At 42.4% G+C, this 25585-nt stretch overlaps 1 protein-coding gene across 4 annotated transcripts; it reads right to left on the minus strand.

The window, feature by feature from the left end:
- Positions 1-1290: 1290 nt before the first annotated feature.
- C5H12orf75 (chromosome 5 C12orf75 homolog) lies at positions 1291-19381 on the minus strand. 4 transcript variants are annotated; one of them, XM_056341668.1, is made up of 6 exons: positions 19219-19381; positions 11819-11843; positions 5481-5516; positions 4229-4308; positions 3434-3469; positions 1291-2026 (listed from the first exon to the last, which is right to left on the minus strand). In XM_056341668.1, exons 1-6 carry the CDS (start codon positions 19259-19261, stop codon positions 2016-2018), a joined length of 231 nt encoding a protein of 76 aa, XP_056197643.1. In that variant the 5' UTR covers positions 19262-19381; the 3' UTR covers positions 1291-2015. The 4 variants fall into 4 exon arrangements, with proteins under 4 accessions (XP_056197643.1, XP_056197642.1, XP_056197644.1 ...); XM_056341667.1 differs by having other exon boundaries at positions 3429-3469; positions 19219-19380; XM_056341669.1 differs by having other exon boundaries at positions 1922-2026; positions 3434-3474; positions 19219-19375.
- Positions 19382-25585: the final 6204 nt, after the last annotated feature.

Here is a 25585-nt window from a genome sequence, read left to right on the forward strand (position 1 = left end):
AGTAGCAGAACAAGTGAAGTTCGAATTTAGCCCTGTCCACCTTTTTGATGATTCTTCTCAGCAACTGAAGGATAAAGTGGACAAATAACTGGCGAGATTACTGGCATCTGTTGTGGCCTTTTCGAGCACTAGCTGAACTATGATGTATCCTAGGATGACTGGTACTTTTTCTGCTTTGGGAAAGGCAATCATGACGAGGTCACGCATGGGCCTAATTGCTTTGTACTAAATAAATTTGTGCTGTGCAAACCACTTAGACTATATGTGGAATGTGCAAACTATACCCTTATGCTGTGGGAAGCAGGTGGGAAGCAGACCTGCACATTTAGTACTCAGGGCTATTTGAGTTCTCATCAGCTTGGTCTGCAAGAACAAGACTCTGCAGATGTAATTTACAGACATTCATTCATACTGAGATATTTTAACACCATCTCTTCAAGCTTCTTTCATCTTGGTTCAGGGTTGAAGGGGTCAAGAATGAGATGCGTATTTGTCTTCAGGAGCTGGAAGCCTGAAATTGTTGATAACCCAAGTAGCAGATTTCTAAAGAATAGCAGTAAATAATGTCACAGATGATACTTAAAGGATGACAAGGAAGGAGTATTTTTAAATACTTCTTTTTAGAGGCCTCACACTGAACAAACTATGCCTCATTTTAAAGCCAGAACTGCAAGTTACTGGAAACCACAGTCAATGGTTGTTCACTGGTCTTAACAGATATCGGTGAAATGAGCAGGAATCTCATGGTTCACCAGTGTATCACTTCGTGTCCAAATTTTCCATTTTGCTTTTTTCTTTTGATTTTAAAAGTGGTTATTAATCTACAGTAATATATTCATGTGGAGTGAGTTGGGCTCTTTTTGTTTATTTGTTTGTTTAAAGTGTATGGCATATCATGTCCTATTAAAAAAAGTTTGAATAAAGAATTATGCAAAAGGCTTTAATAATTTAAATACCTGTTCAGCCATATGGAAATGTACAATCTGTTTTATGTTCTGTGCGAAATCTACATTGCTCTAAACTTACTGAATTTTAGAACCTCCCATATGTTATTTTATACAACAATTTGCTAAAGTAATAGTAACACTCATTGTGTTACAATTTGTCATCCTGGAGATAAGTCAGGGATACAAAACTCTAATAGTGATCAAAAATCCTCTACAGTTCAGGAGGATGCAGCACTGGAGTTTAGTCCTGCTATCTCTGAAAATACTATCACTTCATTCTTACGCAAGGAAATGTCACTGTAATATCACACAGAACAGAAGACATAATAGTTTGGCTCATGTGTGGTTTTTTCCATGTAATGCTTTATAAAAGAGATAAAGCTGAAGAAAATAAAAATGGACACATGAATATTACAATGAAGTACATTGTTCTTATTTAAATAAAATTGCTTGAGCAATATCTTTTTAAAAGGCGAAAATTAAACACTAATATTTGTCTCACTGTATAAAAGTGACAGTAATAACTATAAAGAACCTGACAGTCTTATGCTTATTTAATCTTATTCTTGTTTCCACAGCAAAAATATTAAAATTTGCAATATTACCAAAAAGATGCAAACCTGTCAAATATATTACTCTGAAGTAAATTAACAATTAATTTACAGGAACCTACCATAGGAACTATTAAATGGACAGTAGTAATGGTTTTCTATATAAAATTATCAAAAATTGTTGGAGAAAATATATGAAGCGTAGCAGATAGCTGATGAAATCTGCAATATGGCCACAGAGAAATAAGTTGCAGATCATCAAAGTTAGCTCTTGTGCAGAAACATCCACCACGAGTTCACTAATTTCATTTTTCACTGGAGAACAGCAGGAGGTTTCCATAATGCAACCATCATAGGAAACTGATTCAATGCTGTACTTTAAGTTGTACCCGTAGTTGGAACTTGCAACAGTTTAGATTTTTTTGGTGCTCTGATCTCTCTTGCTCTCCGGAAGGCTACGTAAATATAAAAATCTTCAGCACAAAGACAGCTCTCTGTAAAGCACTGGTGACCGGTCTTAGTAGAAGACTGTTCAAAAAAAGAAAGGAACAAGCATATTTAGAGAGATTGGTAAAGCAATATTGGTAAAGCAATACAGTTACACTCTATAAGTAAACCACAGAACTAGGGCATCATTAGAAGCTGAGAGACTTGCAGTCTGTGACCTGCAGTCACAAACATAAATTTGTGGAGCTCAGAGGATCCTTTGCAGATTTAAAAGTGCTCACCTGCATAAGTCAGCAGCCAAGCCTGATCTTGCACCAAGGAAGGCAAAGTGCACTTTCAGCTACTCTGAATAGCAAGAACTGTCCAGTCATTGATTCTACCCAACGTCAGGCATTTAACTAAAGCACCTAGACATGGACCTAATTAACCCAAGCCCTATTCACCAACCACAGATGGAAAGCTGCAACCTCAAAGTGCTTCACTCTTGCCCAGGTCAAGGGTGACAGCGTTCCTAGCTTAGGCATCTCAGCCAGGTTGCTGAAATTAGGAGTGATGACCAGCTGAAGGTCTCCCTGTATATGAGTGCTCCTAGCAGAGTCCATGGAACTTTAACCATTCCCACAATTAAAGATAATCAGTATATGTGTGTTCTGCTCTCCTAGGCCTGCGTCCAGCACCAGGGACAGCCAGAACTGTTTCTGGCTCTTCACCTGAATTAGGAAAGGGTTCTGCTTCCTATGGAAATTGTTGGCAGTTTTATAATTTCCCCCTCCCCACTGGCTAGACATTAAAACAGCTCCCTTTTGAAATTTGTCAATGTTTATTTAGATCAAATTCTGAATGGAAACTTAAGTTTGTTTTCTTTTTCTTTAGGCGTGAACTTGCAAAGGACTTTTTTTTTTTAGTTAGTTGAAACTCTAAAGTCAGGAATACAGCCTATAAATTTTCACTGCCCTATACTGGCTGATGGAGAACAAAGTCCCCACAGATTCTCCCATAGCAAAAGGAAAGCTCCCGTAGGTTATAATGGGTGCCTCTCCGGTCCTCAGGGTCCTCCCTCAGAGAAGATGTTTTTTGACTGCAAACTATTAGTTCCTGGGAAACGCTTTGTCTCTACAGATGCTGGTCTATGCACTGCTGATGCACCTCGCCTCTCATGGGATGTCTCAGTACCGCTGCAGGAATAGCTGTGGTGTGGTTGAAGGTGAATACAAAGACATTTGACTTTTATCTATTCCCAAATGGAGTAATACGGAGTTTCCTTGCTTCTCACTTCTCACAACAAAGGTGACTTTACCCACTTTCTAATTTATGTCTGCACCACCAAGATCCTGCCCCTGGTCCAGCCTTTGGACAAGTTATGTTGCAGCTGGAGAAGTAACTGGGCAATTTCTAGACCACCCAAGAGCAGCACAGGAAGCACTGCCACCGTGTTTCTGATCGACAAATACATGCCAAGCACAGAAGGTTAATTAAGACATACCGTACCTCCAGCTGCTTGCATCTTGAGGTGTTCATTTCCTTCTAATCTTGATTAGAAAATAAAAGATAAAGATGGTCAATACATTACACCATATCATTAATTTAGAACACTGTTTAAAAAAACTATGCAACGAAGGTACTAATGTTCCAAAACCAGCTGTTATTTTGGTTAATAGTGTTATTGTTCTTAATTTTTTTGTTTTGCAGTCAATTTTGAAGCATCCGCCAGTACTAAACTCTGTGCTGTATGTTGTATTAAATCTAAACAATATGACATTATTTCGTAATTGTATGTTTACAACTTCTCTATTAAGTACCTATAAACCTGATGCCTTTTCCCACTGTTCGAAAATATCTCATGGAAAAGAAACAGTTTCCACTGGGTTTCATAAGAGAAATAAACCTGAAAGCAAGCACTTACTAACTGTTATTACTGGAATTCACCACAATGCAAGTAAACATCTTCAAAACTAAAAATAGCATTGAGGCTCTGCAAGCCTATCACAGCTTCTTAGTCCTAACAGGGTTTGAATTCACAGAGCACTCAGATCATGGAGAAGCTGTTCAGAAGACAATGTACCACATTGTCAGCCTCTGCTCTAGAATCCTTCTGCAAAAAGTGTGTTAAAATTTAAATAAACGGGAACAATCACTTTAATGATTATAAATAGCCCCACTGCTTTAAGAGGCTCCAAGGCTAGCCAATCTGTCTGAAATAATAATTGATTTTAAAAGGAAATACATCATACTAAATAAAATTAAACTGAGAAAGCAGAAATGAAATACGCAACCTCCCGATACCTTTCGGTGCAGCCTTCGTCTGACCAGAAACCATGGCAGCCGCATCGGATGGCAGGCCAACATACACACCACCGTAGTTCCTGATTTAAAGAAACAATTAAGGAGACATCAGAGCTCAATTTTAACACTTCTCCCTACAATGTCAACATCACACAGCAGCATTACAAAGACCAGGACGGTCAGAGAGGAGGGCATCTCTGCATGAGCATCCGCAGAGGAACCCTCCCTTCCCATGGCTATGGGAGAAGTGCATATGAAATGCCACGTGCTTGCTAATATGGTGCCAGGCAAAAAAAAACCCTTGAGGCTATCTGTAACTCGTAAGTGGGACCCAAGCCCATGAAAGGAGCTATTTTTCACTCAAGTTTCTAATATTCTTCATGAAATCCCAACTGTCTTGTGACAATAAAACCTGCCTGCCCAGCTGCTTCTAGGCACTGAAAACATCCAAGGAGGATACAGTCTGAGGACAGAGCCAATCCGATAGTAATGTTTGACACTGGGACCACCAAGGCACCTCACTTCAAACGACACACACCAATTAAAAAGCACTTTGACCTCTCCTCGTCAATAAACTGGACCTGCATGCCTCTGCTTAGGGCCACCCTTGGAGAAGGCTGTTAGCAGGAAGGAGCACAAGGGTGTTAGGTACTTCCATAGCCCAACCCTCTCACCTTCACGGCCTTGCAGAGCATACTTTCTGGTTCCAAGGCCTGGATGAAAGGCAGGGACCGATGCAGGGAGTCGAAAACCCGGGTCCTCCAGAGCCTCTGCTGTGCCTGGAGCCACTTGCAAAGACTCCCATCACACTGCTCTGCCCCGTTAGATGCCAAATAAATCACACCTCCTCCAGCCCCCAGGGCTCTGAATGATTCCTGATTTGTTTGATGATAGAGTCATACTTCCTTTGATTTCCAGCCCAGCAGAGATCTCACACAAGTGCTGATGCCATCTTCTGTGGTGAGGCTGGTGTGCAGGAAGAGGTCGCTGGCCCTTATTGAGCACATCACCCACAGCCGTGAGATAATGTGCTCTTCTTTCCACAAAGTTCCCCCCTCCTCATCTCACTAACATGGTGGGGGGATGCATCAATACTGGGCTCTGTGTAAGATTTCCTCCTCTCTTTTCTTTTTTTCTTTTTCTCTGCTTCAGTGTTGGTGGGAATTAGGAGGAGGGAAGGAAGGTTGTACATCTGGCAGCAGAACTCACTGCAGCCTGCTGCAGATAAAGCCCGCCCTGGTAGAGCACCTACCTCCTTTTGTCATCATCTGATACGGACTCTTCTGCTCTGTAACATCAAAAGATACAAAGCACATTAGCAGATTGTTTCTTTCAGGTATTCCATGATCATCAGGGTAGATTTAGAAGCAAGGGAAGAAGGGGATTATTACTGATCCCAGTTTAATTCAGGTCATCAAAAATTCAGCAAAGTATTCACACAGGCACAAAAACAGTTACAATTTTCCAATCTAATGTACAGAAGGAAGAAAAGGATTGAGAATACATGCAGCTTACTTTTCATGACCCCTGCCAGTGATGCCTGAAAGTAGATTTGGGAGCTGCAACAGGTAAATAACACTCTTCCTGAGTGAGTCCCCACACATAACAGGAACACAAAGGCTCTGCATATAAGAGGAACGGGTCTGGGCTGCTATTCCACCAAAAGAGGACTGGAAGGGACTGGGTATCCATGCTGGCATGGGAATGAGGATGAAGAAAAATAAACTTTCACAGCAGCTGTGCCAAAATATGTTATGGAGCCTCTCCACAAAATAAGGTACTGTAATTCCTGAAGTCAGAGTTGTTTGCAAACCACGTAACTGTTACTAATCCTTTATGAATGGGCAATTACTTCTCTTTTTCCTTTAGGGTAAAATCACAGGTCAATCTGTAAATCGATAGGGATTCACTGAGGTTTGATTCCCCCCACTAAAACACTGTCCAGCGTAGCTGAACTGGAGCAGGGTGTAAAGTAATTGGCATCGATGTGAAGGCAAACATAGTATGGAAAAGACAAAAATGTTATTCTTACTCCCTGGGGTATAGTGCCTGTGCTGTAGTCTCAGTCCATGCCCCAGTGTCAGTCTTCACACAAACCACTCACCCGCCTTTGATTAAATACTTGGACTCTGGGCTCTGCTTGCATGGCTGGGTATGGATCAGGGCAGCAGATGTGCTTTAGCTCGGTCTGCAACCTACCAACCTAGCAATAAAAATAGAGGCAAGATAACTTGGGTGCTCTTAAATCCACAGACATCCTTCACTCCTTCCCTTAGCTGGGGGCAACTGTGACAGCTGCCCAAGGAGTCCTCCACCACACCCGCTCGGGGAGCCACGAGCCATGGCCACAGCAGCGCCCGGGGAAGGCTGCAAACAGCAAACACCATGACCCAAGGAGGGCTCTGCTGTGGAAATGCTCATGCATGGGCTCTTCACCCAGATATCCTCACCTGAATATCCCCATTGAAGGACCAGTTGCCTGGACTATGTGGGCAATGCAAAGATACTCCCCATCTTGAGCTGATCCATTAATTTCTCATCTGCTCCCCAGCAATAAAGCTGAGAACGGGTCTTTACCCAACATTAGGGCTAAATTGATACTGTAGACTTGAAAGGCATTTCTTAACTATGATCTTGATCAATAATATATTTTTACTGTGATTTATTTATTCTAAAAGGTAGATGTGCCTACTGTTTAATCATCGGGGCTGTATGCCATTACTAACCCCTGAAGCCAATGGGATTTTGGCCTGAAGTTGCAGAGAACTCGTAGAAAGATGAAGCCTTAAATGCAAGAAAACATCCCTTAAACCTCAGTCAGCACGCTCCTGGCAGCGTAACAAATGCCTGAAAAACACTGTTACAAGTTGGAAGCTACCTTACACTTACCTTCTTCCTAAGCAGCAGAACATTACCAACTACGCTTTCTGTGTCAGCACAGTGTAAGGGTACACAGGTCCTCTTAATAGTAGAGGTTTGGGGTAAACCTAAGGATGCTGCCATTTTGCTAAATGCTGCTCACACAGGGCATAGCACGGAGTGGGGTGAGCCTCCTCATCTGCTGTCTTTGTCTACAACCTACCACTTAAGAGACTGAGCAATACACTCCTCACTCTCTGGCCCTCCTGCCACTCCTCCCTGGAGGAGCCGGTGCCATTTCAGAAGGCATTTCCCACCTCCTCTGCCCCCACGTAGCCTAAACCACCTTGCAGTCAGTCCTCACGCATGCAGGGAGACCTCTCCTTGAGGACTGTGAAGCTGCTCTGTCCTCATGTGGGCCAATTCCAGCTGAAGAAAGTAGAAAGCCTGTGTATATCAGTGGGTAGAAACAAGGACTGTATTTTTAGTAAAAAAAATGAATGACACTACTTTAAGAAAGGGACTTTGTGTGCCAAAAGACCACAAACAATCATTTCTGTTGAACCAACCAAACGTGTCACAGAATTGCTTTTATCATACAACTGGAAACATTTTCTATAATCCAGATTAAACATTGTCCAGAGAAAAGAATCCTTTAAAAGCACTGGCAACTTCATGCTCAGCCCCAAGCCTTAAAATGGAGTTGTAAGAATAACAATCAATATTGTCCAACAGGAAATTAATGTCAATGTTTTTTTTAAGGAAAAAGTCTACTAGGCAATGGGGCTATTTTCTTCTGTTATAGAAATGCTTTGTAATGGGGCATCCAGTGATGACCATTACTGTCACTCTCTCACCAAAACAAATTATCCAAGCCTATGATTAAGCAGACTAGTTTTTTAAAAAATACTTTGCTTTCTTCCTTTCCTCTTGATAGCTACAAATTAAAGTCTAATTTTGAAATATCTTTTCCCTTAAATGTGCAACAGTGAATATAATCTGGGATTGTACAGGCCACAGCTCTTGAGCCGGGTGTTGACTGGGTGCAATCTGTTGTAGTCCTGCTAGGAAAGAGGTGAGCAGAGACAGGAGGAATGTGGGAGCTTGAGAGGGAAAAGAAAGAAAAATTCTGGTGATGGCACTTTAGGAAGAAGTAATTTTCCACCCCTTCCTAGGGACTCCTAAGCAGCATGGGAAGGGGTGCTGCTTCAGTTTATGCATTACACATATTCACCCACCCCTTGCCTTCACACACTGTAGCTTAAGGCCCCATTTTGAAAGATGCCCACTAATTCCACATGTCCAAATGTCCAGGTACCAGCTGAGCTGCTGTGGCAGGTGCCGCTTTGTGAACATGGGTGGCTCCAGGAAGCAGAGCTACAACTGCAACCACATGGGAACAAGAATGGCAAGAAGTTCCTTTGGTTTCGGCAGTGCTCCCATTGCCTCATCTCCCAGACTCACAGACAGGGTGTGGGGATATGGGAGCCCAGCACATCCTTTCCCTCCCTACCTCCAATGTGTCTCTAGCTTCTTCTTATGCCAGGGATGAAGGAAGAACCTAGCACAAAAAATCTCTTTAAATATCTCCATTTACAGAATCCTCCAGGAAGACCAAGCTAGAATAAGCTTTTCTGCACCAGGAATAGACAGCAAAAGGACCTTAGCAGTCCAATGTGCTTTGTACTGATCTGCTGCCGTGTCGCTGCATCTTCCCTCAGATGCTGTTGACATCTACTGCTGAGGAACGGAGAACGTGATTTTCAGCAGGTAGCATAGGTGGAGTCCTGTAGCCGGCAGGCGGATTTAACAGCAAATCCACATAACTGCATTCGGTTTTCAGCTAGAATAAATGTTTCTTTTCATAAGGATCTGTCTATCCCAAGAGGCTTCCTGTTGCCCTCCTAAGTCTGAAAACCACACTTGGTTCCACTGTCAGTTTTTACACCCCTCAGTCCTATATCTATTTGATGGTAAAAGAAGCTGCCATTTTTCACCCAATATTTTAAATATCCAATGACAGGCATTCAGCTTAACTCATTCCATCCACATTTGCCTTACTTTTACAACTCTGTTCATGCTGAGCATTATACAGATTATTTCTGGCCATGCTCAGTAGTTCTGCCAGAAATGGTTCACTAAACTTTGCACAAACAACAGACTACTTCTTAGTTTCTCAGCTTTTCTTGGGAACAAGGGCCTGTCATTTGTATTTGATGGATTTCTTCCCAGTATTTTGAAACAGCCTTGAACTGCCGTGTCCTTTTCTTCCTACTGCTATTAATTTTCCTCTGAATTTAGCCGCATTCTGAATATCACAGGCATTGCATTATTTTCTAGCATATACCTTACCCCTCCTATATCTAAGCTTTTCCAGTTAGCAGTGATGTACTTCTCTTTATGAGTGGGGCTGGAGCACTGGCTGAAGCCGGACAACAGATTCACCATTGATTTGAGGGTTAGAATACACAGGGAAAGATCACATTCCCAGAACATACATCCTTCTTGTCCCCACAAAGCCCTTGGTGTCACAGCACTTAGCACAGGAAGATCGTACCATCATCCCTATCTTACTGGTGGAGAAACTCAAAGCCCAGAGGGCAAAGCAGCTTCCCCACAGTCATCCCCAGGAGGGCTCAGAGCGGGATCCAGCCCTCCCTCCTTCTGCATGGCTGCTCACTCCAGGAGAAGCTGGTGCCTCAGCACTGAGTCACAGTAAGAAATGAGAAATCCTTGGAGTTAGAATGACCAGATTCTGTATCAAAAAGTAAGCTGTAAGAAAGGACACACCTAAATGCTTTTCTGGACCAGAATCAATATGAACTGAAATTTGACAGCTAAAACACATGTGGGTTTTTAAAGGAGTTTTTTAATCTTTAGCTGAAAAAAGTGTAAAGCTGAAAAGGTGTAAAATTAAAGCTTGTGTGGATCTGTAATGTTAGTTAATATAAGCCTGCTTTGCTCATTTCCATGAAACTAATATAGTTTTTCTGGTATTTCACTTGCTTCATAAAAATTTGTTGTTAAATATTAGGATGATTGATTTAGGACTTTTCAGGTCATCACTGCTAATTCTCATTAATAGATCTATGTTTCTAATGTCTGACAAGAAGGCTCAACCATGCTATTACTCACACAGGTTGTTCGGCTGGCTCCACTATGCTTATCTGAATGAGTAATGATCCCAGGATTGACCCTGACACTTTGTTGAAGTCTGCACTAGTAATCAGTTTTTTTCTAAGTTATCCCAATACTTTTTTGAAACATGACAGATGATCAAACACCAATAAGTAGGATGTTCCCAGTTTAACTCCTAAAGCCTGGCCCTGCAAACGCTTATACACACATAAACTCAGTTCTACATGTACCCATAGCTTTAAGCACAGAAACGTGCCTACTAAATTCATGATTTAATTTAACAGTGCTTGGAATTTTGAAATTTAAAACTACCAAAGAGCAAAGAAAGAGAAGCAGTTCTAAGTCAGTCACTTAAATTATCTAAATTGAACAACTAAAAAAGGCCCTAATATAAATTCAAATCAGTGGGTTTGTATATGTAAAAGTCTTGAGGGCATGGATGTCGCAGGCTGTATCAAGAAGAGGTTCCTCATAAGCTTGCCTTCTGTAATTTATTGTCTGACACCAGAAAAGTGACTACATGGGTAACACAGATCCCAAAAGTATGTGTGACAAGTGTTCATCTGCCATGTGAGACTTGTCGTTAGTTCTCAGCTGTGCTCTGTAAGAGCAAGGATCAGGCTGTTGTTAAGTTCTTCTCTCCACTTGTTTATCTGACTTGACAGTGCTAATTTCTACACCAGGATTCCTCCATCTAATTAGAGTAGTTACTCTAAATTAAGTAAATAAAACTGAAGAATGTTCCTATTTCATAACATGAAAATCTTTCTCCAGTCTCTCAGTCTCATACTCTAGTGGCAAATACAATTATATAAAATAGAAGGCAGCAAGACCTCAGGAGGACTTCTTCAATATTTCCTTTGACAGGAAAATAAATTTATGGCTGAATAAAGCTGTTCCTGCACATTTCCGCATCCACAAATGAAAAATGGGCTGAGAAAGGCTGATCTTTTGCTGCTGCTGCTTTTCTGAAAACCAGAAATTGGCAAGAAGCAACAGGCACTAGAGGTTCAGACCTTCCCCCTTTAAAGAAAAACAGGATGGGTAGGGCTGCCCTCTGCTACTCAACAGATACTCAAAGATAAAGGAGAGAAAGAGGAACCCATAGATACTATCTTTAATGCAGTGAACAGCTAGGGAAGGTGAGTACTTTGAAAAGGAAGTCTGGATGGGTTACTGGGACTCCTGTAAAGAGAGGAAACCTCAGTGGCTTTTTAAATCTCTCACAGGGCTTGGGGGAAATTTATGTGGTCGCTTCAAAGAATGACATGGCCTTTGGAAGAAAGTGTATTGGTACGTGACAGGGAAGAGGGGTCTGAAGTAGCTTTACCACCTTTGGGAGACAACCCTCTGAACACAAGCAGAGAAAAGACACTTCTATTAGCAAAATAACAAGGGAAGGAATCTGTAGAAAAGTAAACAAGACATGAAGTTGTTTTGTGGAGATGAAAGCTCTCATTAAAGACAATAAACATCTGGTGGTGTTGATTATATGTTAGGAGCCATGTGAATCATGTATGACTAAATCTAGTATAAGGCTAGTAGGACTGAAGGTAAGGCCAGAGTTACATATCTGAAAGATAAAGTACTTACACATCTTTAGTAGTCCCTGTGGCACCTAGAATGAAAAAACAAAAAAAAAGTGCATGTTTACAAGATAATGGCATAATCCTCTACACTAACCAACAGTACAGTAAGCATTTTCCTGCCTTTCTGTCTTAATGCAGAAATAGCAACAGGAATTTTCTATAGCCAGAGAATAAGTTTCTCATGATTGTCTAGTTTATCCTTAATAATTATCTATATTATCTCTTAAGTCTGTCACACTTAGATCTGGGCCAGATTCTCAGTGGGTGAAAATGATGCTGATGTGGACCAGAGTCCAGGTGCAGTCACTCAGGATGAGAGCAATATACGATAAAATCCATCTTTCTGAATTTTATATTCTTCACTTTTCTGTCTTCTGGTGGTTTTGCCTGCTACACAGTGGCCACAAGTAACCAAGTAGTTACTCCTGAATGCCTGTTTATTTTGCCATTTGATTCAGTTGTAGACTTGGCACTACATGTGTAAAATGCTGCTCCATTCTTCCTGCCAGATAAACAAAGTTTTATAAAACAACTAGACAGAACAAATATAAACATTGGGACACAATCCTTCCGAAGCCCTGGACATCTAAAGAGATCAACCACCCCTTAATTCATCTTGCTATTTAGCGAAAAAAACAAAAAGACAAAAGCTGCCACATGGCTGCCTGATCTCAGTGATTGATTTTTTTTCTTTTTGGTGATTCAGATGCTTCCTGCTGGGAGAGGAACATTCACTCAAGTACAAACTCTTTCCTGTTCCTCCCAAGTTATTAATGCCATGTTGCTATTGCTGGTGTATCATTCAGCTGAGTAACCAGCAAATTATCCCTTCTATTAATTACACAAGCTCAAGCAGACATTAGAAAACCTTTCACTTCTTTTCCTCTTCCTCACAGTACTTAGCTGGAAGAGGTTATCTGAGCTCACTCTGAAGAAACGACAGTTGTCAATCTAAAAGATTTTATGGGTTTGGAGGTAGGTTGGGATTTTTTTTCAGCCATGACACTTCATTTCTTGAAAAACTTTATTTTTGCTGCTGAAAAGTATCCATAAATAGCAAATACCTTTCATCTTGCTCTAATGTGTAAGAATATGACTTCTGAATCCTTATTTTGAATGCAGAGAGAAAGAAAGAGCCCTGCAAGGCCTTCCGGCACTGTCTACCTGAATGAACGGCTTGGATGGCAGGAAACATCTCCCTTTACTCTTTAACACAGTATCACTCTCAATTCCTATGGCTTGATTATCCCTCCTTTTGCAGCAACAAAATAGACTAGACTTGTTTAAGACTGTACACATTTGTTTTATTAGTATTGCTTCCAAAGTCAGAAAAATCTCAGTACAGCTACATGTGTCAGAAGAAACTCTTAATTAAGCTGGAAGCTTGTGCCTCTAAGCACAGTAAGCTCAGGTCCTCAATTTAAAACTTTATTCTACCAGGCAGTTTTCTAAGATTTTTTGGCTTTATAGGCACATCTACATAGTACCACATATAAACCCTCCAAATTAATTGTGTCCAGGCAAAAGGCTAGCATTGCAGCACTGCATGCAAGCTCAATCTCAGCCAATGTAGGAAGATGCTTTCTGCTACCCAGGCTAGTTCTTCCAGAGTCAGCTCAGCCATGTACCCTCAGGGCACCACCCTGCGCATCCAGTCAAAGCCTAGGCACCAGTAACACCTCAGACAACGTATGCCTTGAGAAGCCTAGATCCATTGCTGTAGCTAGCAGGACTTTGTTTTTTCCCCCAGAAGAAACTATTCCTGTGCTATGCCTGTTCTGCACCAGAACCACAACTTTCTCATTTTGTCAGCCTAAGCTCACTGCAAACAAACTCAGTTTCTCCAGAATGGTTCATAGTCCTTTGTGAGGCCTTTGCTGAGCCTTTTCGAGTCTGAGCTGAGGTCTCAGCACTTTGGATCCTCATTTGAATAACCAAAACCTTCCTTTCAAGAAGTATACAAAAAGTACAAAGTTAAAACCGAAACCTTAGCTGAGTGAGAAGAACTGTGTGCCCACAGTACCGATACATTTCCCGGCGGAGATACTCAAGTTCCAGTCAATCAGAGGCACGCCTCAAGGCCATGCCCAAGTCCAACGCCACAGCTGTCTGCAGGGCACTATGGAACACATACCTCCGCGCTCTGAGGACAGGAGCTGTATCTCAGACCCATCCCCTTGGGCTTCGTGTAGAACTATACAGCTATGAACCTGTGTTTGAGAATGGAGATGCCCCACTAGCATTCACACCCAGCAGCACTTGTTCCCTTTGAATATTAAGAGGGTACCACTGCTGGAAAATCACTGCAGTGTTTTGAAATGCACCTCACACAAAAACATGGAGAACCAAGCATAATAAAAATAAATTAATTTTTTTAAGAGGTTGTTTTTATTATGTATAATAAATAAGTAAATATAATAAACAAAAAGGTTTTTTTCTGTTGTTTTTATAAGCACAAAGAACCAGGTTATCCTCACTTCCATTGACAGGATTCTATTAATTTCAGTGTTGTTATTCTCACTAGCAAAAGTGAAACAAGAGTTTGGTCCAAATTCATTTGAGTTCCACTAGAGTACCTGAATATAGATCTGAAAGTATTTCCAGTTCACAAAACAGTTTTACTCCTGGAAGAGTTCTGAGCTTGCAAATGAACATCACTTTAGTTAGGTGGCCTTTAAGTATCGCTAAAGGTTTTCTTCATTAGGGAGCCTGAACACTCCTTATACATAGATTTTATTTCACAAGGAACCCTGTAACATCTCAGTATGTACAGGCGTGTTTGTTTTTAAAGTCAAATCCATTCACCCTCACCCCTGTTACTTCACTGACATGTTTCTCTAACCCTTCCATGTTTAGTGAGTGACACATTATTTTATAGCTGCTCAAGTTCCTCCTGCCAGAAGTTCAGGCAAAGAATCTTGTTTATTACCAATTCACAAATGATGCATAGCACCATAGTTCCATAGCACCAAGGCTTAGTGCTCTTGTACCCACAATGTTTTAGATATGTGACTGGAGAAAAGCCTCATATATTTGAAAGATTGTCCATTTTTTCCCACTATAGCAGCTTGGCCTAAACAAAGGCAGCACTTGACGCTACAAACCATGTCTTGATCGGCTCATGGTGGTCTGGTTTTCCAAAACCTGCCTAACCTCAGCAACAGACTGAGGGGTAGCCAGGAAGCTGCACCCACAAGTAATAGGCAGTACTGAATTGTGCTGAGTGACCTCTCTGCTCTCACCATCTACATAGCAGGACCATGGGTGCATGGTGGCATTTTAGAGCTGCTGGAGAAGGAAAAGTACAGCTTGCAGAATAAACAAGCCATACATCACTCTGAGGCCAAGTGATTACAGAAGAAAAACATTCTGTCTAGAGTAGTGGAGCTGTGATCCCTTAAAAACCCATAGCATTTAAACAGTCACAAATGAAGGACAAGAACACATTCCAAATCATCTTCCATTCAGTGAGAGTGAGTTTTGCACTTTCAAAACAACAGCAGCTTGTTACTGGTGACATTGCAGGATTTCAGTAAATGCAGGACAAATGCAAAAGATGATTGAAAGAAATTGATAGCCACAAATGATACTCCTCTGTGCTGAGAAATACATCATGAGTGAACGTGGAAGACAGAAATTTCAGAAAAACATAAAAAAGATAAGAGGCAACCACTTAGCTGGACAAAAACATGGATACAAAAAATGCCAGTATCTGACTTCAAAGCAGATTATGAAACTTTTCCCATTTTTCCATTAATTTTTAATGTTCTTGCAAATACTTCAAATTGTTACAAAAATCAAACAAAAACCTCAAGTTACACATACACGCGTGCGACAGTTAAGATTACAAATGAGTTTTCTGTTGTAGGCTCCTTTCTGATTTGCTCCAAGACAGCAATATGGAACCAAGTCCTAACATCAATGAATTTGTTCTATCTATACCCCAGAGTAACCAAGGACAGAATTGTATCAATTTACTTCAAATTGATTACTTCTTCATCTCATCAGGTGGCAGTTCTGTACATAGACTTGACCTGATTGAACATTAATTTTAAAGACTACTTGCATTTTAAATAGACTGGCAGGATAGTTTCCTGGGCATTCCACCGAACCTGAAGTTAATAAACCTGTTTAAACTTGCTGTGAAAGTTCTCCATCCTAATTTGGCGGTATTTTAAGTTCTCCACAGACTAACAGCTTCCCTGTATATTTTAATTAAGGCTAGACTGCCAGCCTCCACTGTGTACCATAATTTGAGGTGCTGTCATTGCTACTACAATTGATAGAGAAAGGAGGAGGCAGTTAAAAGCTGTTAGTGAAGCAACACTAGAATGAAGGGAAATGCCTTAACTCTGAAAAAAAAATATTAATGCTTCAGGGCATATTTTTAAAAGACCAAAAAAGAAGAGCTATTTTGGAGCTTTTAAAACACCAGGAAGTAACGTGAAAGAAGGATATGTAAAACGAGGTAACAAAACATCAGGAAAAGATCAATGTGTTCATAAAACCTTCTACGGGTAATGGGAAGTTTAAAAAATAAGTGCAATCCATAGATAACACATAAAATAGCTAAGTGATTTAAGAAGGGTGTGTATACATCAGTTTACTTGGGCAACAGAAGTTGCCATTTCTCAGTTGGAGCCTTTTGCCAGTGTCTGATGGTCTGGAAGGAAAATTTAAACTCTGTGAGTTGTATCGGTGTTCTGGAGTACTGCACCACAGAGAGAAATGTTATTCTAGATCATGTCTATTAGCTTAGATCTCACAGACCATAGGGCTGAGAGCTCCTCTGATGTCATTCTATGCCGTGAAACTGAAGGTAATATCATTAGCTGAACTATCATTACATATACGTCTGCTTAGGAAAAATTGAATTAGACTACAACAGAAATTTTACCAGAGTAAGAAAACTGGAACTAGTGAAACACATTTAATGAATTCCGTGAAGTATGCTACAATATTATCCTTAGTCATATAATATGACAGAGAGTGTTACAGGTTAATTATATGTTATGTACCTCCAGCTTTGACATTACTGACTGCAGAATAGTCATAACTTTAGCACTAAAGATGTAGTCATGCTGTGCATGCCACCAAATTAATTTGTATTTACACAGTATTCACATATTTTGGTAAAATATTGAGTTGCACTTTCCTTAAAAGCTCTAGGATTCCGGATAAAAATGGTATGTCTTCTCCTCATAAAATAATTTTATTTTTATTAGACACACTTTATAAGGAATGCTAAATGGGAAGAAAAAAAAGTAGACATCTGACTTCTTACTTTTATTAGCAGTTGCTTGTTATTTTAGGACCATAGAGTGCACAGGGTTATTCCTGACTGACAGTGGTGAAAGTGTGAAAAGAACTGGACCTTTCAGAGCTGTATTTGCTTTGAAAAGGTCTATCAGTGCAACAGTAATAATTCCATTATACTAATTATGTGTTTTACATGGCATTGCTTTTTTTCACCTGCACTAAGCCATTAGAGATCTGTGAACTATTTCTAAAGAGGAGGCAAAATGTTGTCACAAAATGCAAGTTCAAGTGTTTACAGTACAGGTAAGTTAAACTACCAAAGTGGTCATACCTTCCGTGAAAATACTGTACGAATCTACAAGCCAAAAACTGTTGAAGAACAAGAAGCCTTTAACGCAACAGTGGACACTTTTAAACAAACAAACTTAAAGTTCAAAATAATTCATTCAATAATACTGCTGTCAGAGTTAGTCTATTTGACATTTATCCATTTGTGTCCTGGTACAAGTTCCACAGGGTGGCCAGATCAAGATTAATTGAGCAGCTACCACAAAGGGACTAATAACCAACTCCAAATCTTCCTCTGAACGTCTCCGATGCATGCTCTGGTGCTTTTATGCAGCAAACAGAAATGGGACGTGAACAAGCATCACGCCAGCAGTATGAAGCTACATGGGTCATATACTGAAGCAACTTCCAGTCACAGCAATGCAGGAATCAACTAATGGGAAAGAGTTAATGCATGTAAACAGGACATCTCTAATAAGAGTGCTGGAAGGTCTGACGAATTCATACAGTGCATTCCTTATGGATGGGAGAGGCCTCTGATAGATACACATGATACCTAAAACTTCATTTATAATCATTTAACAGAAATCAAGTAAGTATTTAATGGCAGGAAAGCCTCCTCTTCCCCTGTGAGTGCGAACTGCAGAGTTCAGTGGGTAAATCTGCAACACACCACACAAACATACACACATACACACAGCTTGGAGAAGGTATCACTCACACTCAGAAATATGCCCAGTTCTTCAAATCAGGACTAGCACCACCTGAGGCACCACCGAAGCTCTGGATAAAGTGAATCAAAACAGTTAAGAGATGGACCAGCTGGTCCAGCCACTATTTTGCTGTTTATTTTCAAGAGGTTATGAAGCTAATGAGTGCATCTGAAAGACCTAACACAGGTACCGAAGCAGGTGGCAATGTTTGCCAAGGGCAGTTAGGATGAAAAATGATTGAGAAATGCTTGTATTTCTAATTATATGGTGAAGGTCCACTCATCAATTTCTATATACTTTCTTTTTTTGCGGGGGCTGAGGGGGAGGAAGAGCACAGTAGCACCATCTTTCCAGACCTTATCTCGTTTGAAAATAACAACGAACAAATAAGGGAGCCAGCTGGAGGCACCAGCAAGTGGCACACATTAACGTGCAAAAACCCCTCAAACGTGGCATATCCTCCAACTTCTCCGGCAAGCAGAGAAGAAGTGGCACAAAATCATTTCAGAAGTGGCATTCGTGGCCTTATAGGGAAGCAAAGAGGATGGCGCTTAAACCCCCGGCGGGATCCTTACGTCCAGCTCCTCGCTCGGGCTCGCCATGCCTCGGACAGCTGCTGCTGGAGGCGGCGAGCCTAACGACAAGGCGGGCGGCAGGAAGGCTCCGGTGCCCCCCGGAGCCACACCGCCCTTCCTCCCCCGGGCAAGCGGACCAGCCTCCGCAAAGAAAGATGCTCTCGCAAGAGCGCGGGCAGCGACTCCCGACGCTCGCACGGGCACCCCTGAAACCGGGGGGCTGCCGCCTGCGCGGAGGTGGGGGTGTGCCCGCCGCCCCCCGCCCCACCGCCCCCCGCGCAGGGCTGCCCGGGGGATGCTCACACCGCCGCGGGGTGCTCCCACCGCCGCCCCCCGCGCAGGGCTGCCCGGGGGATGCCCACACCGCCGCGGGGTGCTCCCACCGCCGCCCCCTGCGCAGGGCTGCCCGGGGGATGCTCACACCGCCGCGGGGTGCTCCCACCGCCGCCCCCCGCGCAGGGCTGCCCGGGGGATGCTCACACCGCCGCGGGGTGCTCCCACCGCCGCCCCCCGCGCAGGGCTGCCCGGGGGATGCCCACACCGCCGCCTCCCGCCCGGCCCGGCCCTACCTCGCCCGCCCGCGCCGCCGGCCGTGGAGTTGCCGCAGCCCATGGGCGCTGCCCTGCCCGGCGCTGCGCAGCGGAGCTGTGCGGAGCGGCGACAGGAGGCAGCCAGCTGCGGGCGGAGCCGGGTGGGAGATAAAGCCGAGAGGACCCCTCCTCCTCCTCTTCTTCCTCCTCCTCCTCCTCTCCCCACCCATCGCCCGGGAAACGGCCGGCCCCGAGCGCCGCCGCCCGGCCCCAGCCCCGGCCCCTCGCTGCGCTCCCCGCCCCCCCAGGGAAGCCCCCCACCTGCCCGGGCTTTGCCCTGGGCCCCCCGCGCTGGGGCTGCCCGGCCGGGGTGAGGCTCCGCGCAGCCGTGAGCCTGCAGGACCCCGAGCGGTGCCCACACGTCGGCAGCGAGAGCTCGGAGCTCCCCCGGGCAGCGGGGCTGCCCCTCGCCTGGCGCTTCCCGGCAGCTCTGGGACACCCCTCATCCACCTCGGGGAAACCGGTGTAACCGCCGCTCCGGGCTGCCAGCCCTACAGCCACTGCCGGCAGCGTCCAGGTCACGATTTTCAGCAAATAATTTGTTGGTTGCTTTCAGGATTTCTCTTCTCACAGAAACACGACGGTGAAACTGAAGACCCACTGGGTTGGTAAGAGCTTTGCCTAATTAATACCAACAGCCCTCAGAAATGGGCACAGTGAACTCACAAAGTCTGCAAGCAATCAATTTTTATTCAAAATCTGTATTATTCCAAAATTTTTTTTTACTTATTTTCTGCTAACCCAAACCTTTTTTTCACACAGAGGAGTAAAATACTTCCAAACCTTGAGGGCTTACTCATACTTAGTCCTCTCAAATGACCAGGGAGCTGAAACCCAATGGATACAGCCAGATGCAACCACAAATACTCTCGCTAGCTAAATATTACTGCTACAAAAAGTCTGTTTAAGGGCTCAGAAAGATGTTTTAGGACTGTCATGTACACATCAGTATGAGCATCGCGTACGCATATGACTGATAACTGTCTTTACTAGAAAAGGACCAGATATAAAATGCTGCTGTCTGATCTTAGTCTGTTCAGAGAAGGGAAAGACGTATATCACAGTTCTCTTACAGACTTCCCAAAAAGCACATATTAAAAACAAGCAGCTCCAGAAGCAGCAGAGTCAGTAACGGCCACATCTTTGCCCTGGGGAGGCATACCTGCATGGACTCACTGATGTCCAACCAGCAGCGTCAACACCTCGGAACAGGGTGGACATGTGTAGGATCTCCCTTCTCTGGCTGCCCACCAATTTTCATGACATTTGTAGCAAGTCAATATTTTCAGGATCTTTTTCTATACCTTCCTGGCAAATTGCCTAAACCTGAACAAAGTTCAAAATCTAATAAGGCACGGCTACCTGGCATGTATGCGTGGCCACAGAACTCCTTCACCACCAGCAGCCCCCAAGCAGACAGGCAGTGCGATTGTGTGCATTTTGCTTCAGAAAAAAATCTAACAAGAGTTCAGAGCCACCTCCTTTTCATTGCTAATCTCCTGAAAATCACATATAGAAAAATAAATTCTCAGACTGAGCTTTCAAGTGCCAGGCATGAGCCCAAAGTGAATTTTTAACGTCAGAGTTAAAAACGAAGAAAGGGTGCTCTGAAAGCAAGGCTGAAAATCGTGCTGCTTAAGTTTCCATATGGTTTTCTAATACAAAACCAAACAAAAAACCCCAGCAATCCACACTGACCACAGACTTGCCACACTGTGGAATAACCCATGAACATGATTTTAATATATACTTTACCTGGGAGGAAGCAGTTGTGGTGAGCACTGAAGCCAAGCCATGTCCTCACGTATTAGAAGAGGCAGCTGGGAAGCAAAAAAACCCTGGAGATGCCTTCACATTGAGCCACTGCCCTGGCCACAAGGAGAAGATATGAGACTGGTTCAGAAACTTGCAGTAGTATTAAAGATGACAAAAGGATGTTGTAACTCCCTTCTGCATGCTTTTCACTCCTCACTTGTGTTGTACACAAGCTGAGCACCCTGTGTGCAAAGATTAAGGGCTGCACCAAGTTCAGTAAAGCAAGAAACTTCCAGCACACCCATCCAAAGCTGGAGCGAGCTACTAGCCATTCCAGGGGACTTAAGGGAACATGAGATACTCTTCTGTATGTCTGGGATTGTAATGAGGCAGCCCCTCCTAACTTTTACCTGTTTTCTACACAAACTGAGTATTACACTTTATTACTGAAAATAACCGGTAGCAAAATACAGTTATGTAAGCATTCATTTTTAAACAAACACTTTACATGAAAGGAAAGGAGTGATGTATTCCCTGCATCTGGGAAAACTGGTCAGTTAACGGGATTATCCAAACTTGAAATTCCAGTCATTTTCTCTTTTTGGACATTTTTGCTAGTCTGAGTGTTTGAAATCCCAACAATTTGTCAGTCAAGCTGGTATGCAGGTCTATGGAGAAGGATTTTAAAATCCTATAGTTACTTCTGTGTATTAGGAAACGGCCCTTATTTGTACAGGAATGTATACTTCCCTGAATTCTCTTTTATCTAAGCATCCATATAGAAACCTTATTCACCCATGATTTTTTCTAACAGAGCAAGCTTCCAAAGGCTTGCATCTCAGCTCATACAAGCACAGAAAAAATAACAGTGCTAATTACCATATTCTGGGTATATTCTTTTGAAGAATGCCTTTTTGAATATCGATGTTTCCAAAACCACAAGTGTCCTTAAGATATTGCCCATTCTCCATCAGTAGCTAGCTTAACTGAGATTAATTTTTCCTAATAAAATTTACAACAGGAATTTAATTCAGACCAAACTTTCCCACTTGAAGAGTTGCACTACAAATCGTTGTCAGAGTTAAACAAGGCAATCACTTTGTTCACAGCAGAGTCTCAGTTCCAGTATTGTCAAATTCCAATTTCCTGTTTTCAGGCTACCAGGTATTATATTTCTCCCCAGACAGTTCTACAGTCTGGCTACAGCACTGTTGTTCTGCAGCTAGCAACCTGGGCTAGTTGTGTTCACAGATTTGTTCAAATACCATGGTGCTGCACAGAGGAGAGCTGTGATCACTTGGCCATCAAAGGTCAGACAGTTACACCCCAATTTCCCAGTAAACCTGCAAGGATGATTCTGCTTGAAAAATTCAGTAGTCCAAGCTCCAGCCTACCACGAACAAAGACACCCTTGGGTCAACTGGGGGTTGTTTGCTTTTACATCTCAGTGAACAAAGCCCAATGCATCAAGATACTCAGTTATTTTCATTGATATAAAGAGGGGAATAATAATTTAAAAAAAAGATCAAGACCTTATTAGTAAAAACTACCATGATTCCACAATCATCAAAGGTGCCCACTACATGGCAATGGGAAATGCTTCAGAATGTTATATACAGAGAAGACCTCTACATTGCTGTGAACTTTTCAGAAAACCCACTGCATTCTTAACAAAAAGGGTTAACAAATTTGATTTGGGGAATGGAAGCCAAATGACAATTACAACAAATCCCAGAGGCCACCACAAAGAAAAAACCTACAATCCCCATGTTTCTACAGTATTCCCTAGTAACGCTTATTATGTGATAGCACTTGATGATCACATCAGTCTGACCCCAACTGTGCAAGGTACCATCTGGACATATAATGAATTTCCATCCTTGCTGGCAGTCAGAAAGACAATAAATAGCTGATGGATGAGATAACAGAGAAGGCAAAGCAGGAAGCAGTGGGATAAGATTACTATTTTTAAAAAAAGGTGTGCCTAACAAGAACATAAAAAATGCTGTATCAGGTCAAAGCAAACATCCACCTTGCTCAGGATCCTGCTCTGATTCCAGCTCAAAGAACACAGGAAACTCATATGATGGGTGTCCACAAAACTCCCCCGTCTTCCAGCATTTGCAGAGCCTGCCGGAGACAGACAGAGTTGCTGTATCTTTAGCAACCTTAACACATTTCTCTTCTATGAGCCTGTCCCACCCAGGTAAGCCCCTAGCACCCAAAGCATCCTGTGTTCCACTTCTCAGCCACATGTGATCTGAAGAACCTCCTTTTGTTTGCTTTGAACCTGGCTGCTGCTCACTTCAGCTGTTAATGGTTTGTTCTTTGTATTAGGATAAACACTGAAGAACCAGTCCCTCACTTAACACTATTCATGAGTTCTGTTCTTCATAGCAGAATAAACACCAAAGAATCAAAAAATCAATATGGCATAACCCCTATCCTAATATTTAGTCAGCAGCGGTGATGGTTGTCATTTCCTCACAGCTGTATCAATAGGTAGTTAAAATACTTTGAAAGAGACTTCCGGCAAAACGATTCAAACACCCCATTCTACAAACTAAATTCTGCCAGTAATACCAAGCTTACAAGAAGCAGTGCAAGGACCCTGCATGGGGGGAGCAGCCAAACTGCTTTGCCCACCATCAATTTATTGTAATCCATGCAGTGTGTGTCCCCCACACTCATTAGCAATGGGAAAATGCGGACCGTTTTCTACACCATCCCCTTCTCTTTCTTTTCTGGCTGCCTGGGAGCCCCATGTTTGCTGTGGGAGCTTCTCAGCACCAGTCCCACACTCCTCTGGGACCTAAGCTGTTTTGTCTCACCATGAGCCCGTCACCATACTGAGCAGCCCACTGATGGGCCAGCTACCAGCTAGCCTTAAATCATTCATGTGACATAATTTATCAAGGCAACACAGCAAAGAACAGAATCATAATTCATCACTAGTATGTTTATATCAGTGTCATGTCTGTTCCTAAAAATGTCTATATTTTAGCATACAGACCTGTACAGAGCTTTTGAAGAATCTGTTCCCGAGCTCAGCTATTATCTACTCCCTGCAAGATTTTTCTTTCAGAGCCATAAGGATGATTCAGTTTTGGGTCATGGAACCAAGCATTTGCCAAGCTCATGGAACACCTATCTGAGTAAGGATCACTATGTCAACCTCAAAGTTGATTTAGAAGGTCTATTTTATCAGTCTTCTTAAACAGTTGTATTCATATCAGTGGCACTGAAATACAGTTCCAGCATCTGCAGCAAATTCAAGCCTAGGAGACTGAATTACCAGATTTCAAGAAGTGCTTACATTTGAGACATCAGAGTGCTCCCTGGGAAAGGCAGAGGAAAACAAGAAAACCTCCCTGGAGATCTTTACCTTAATGCACATTCTAACCTTCCATGTCTTATTTCTTCAGAATCAGTTAGGTAACTATCTCACATTTTCCCTTTCCAGATACAAATAGAGAATCCCAGTGACTTTTAATTATTAAAATTCTGAATCCGTGGGCACATTTTCCTTAATTTCCCTCCCATCTGAAAAAGATGCTTGTGATACAGTGCTGTAGTAGCTTCATACTCCTTTGTGCCGTAGTTGCTTCATAAACCTTTGTTCCAGTGTATAAGAAACGAACTTATCCTTTGTTCCAGTACATAAAACCCCCTAACTTTTAGTTTTAGGTCAGCTATGTCCTTGGAACCAGCTACTGTTTAGGCTTTGTAGTTCCTGTATGTAGCTACTAACCATACATGGAAGTATTTACCTTAGTCAAGGAATGTGTTAAGTGATCATAGAGGGTCTACAGCAGAAAAACCAGGCTTGGTTCTGTGGTTTATAAAGGAGTGTCAAGTAAGGGATATGTGTAAGAATTTAAAGGGTTATGGGGCAAACAACAGGGTGAAGAGGCAATAATAACTACCAGACCCTCGTCGGGGGGTGACCACTTGGAGGCATAACTGATGCAAGCCTAAAACAGACATTATAATATTAATGAAGGCCCCCTCGCAGACTCATTCATATGCAGATAATTCCTGGAAATGTCACAAATATGTATAGCTATGTAACAAAACTGGTCCCCATGAAATAGTTGGGGATGCATGGTAGGTAGAGTGATCCCCCGCGCATCCGGCACCACAATAAATAATACTTGCATCTCAATAATACATTGGTGTTAAGGAGTTTTATTCCCGAATTTCGGTGACACTTGGCTTAGTGTTGGTGCATTTGCTGCTACAATTCAAGGTAGGTGCCCTTGAAAATTACAAATGGATAAAAACTTACATTGTATATTCAGAAAGAGTTTGGAATCCTTTCTGTGCCCCAAAGGTTGATATATATGCTGTATTAGAGCCTTAGGGATCTCAAGAATGTAAAGATTAAAAAAAGGGAAAATGCTAGAGAAAGGACATTTATACTGAGATGTCATTGAAACACCAGTGCAGCAGTGCATCCCTTTGGAACAAAGCATAAGCTTCATTTTAGGCATATGCTTAATCCCACTGACTTGTACTTAACACACAATTGTACCATTTGATAAGCCTAAACTAGTATTCAAGTAGTGGTGTAAGACAAGATGGTATAGAT

Source organism: Falco biarmicus, chromosome 5, assembly GCF_023638135.1.
Source record: "Falco biarmicus isolate bFalBia1 chromosome 5, bFalBia1.pri, whole genome shotgun sequence".
Taxonomy (NCBI): Eukaryota; Metazoa; Chordata; class Aves; order Falconiformes; family Falconidae; genus Falco; species Falco biarmicus.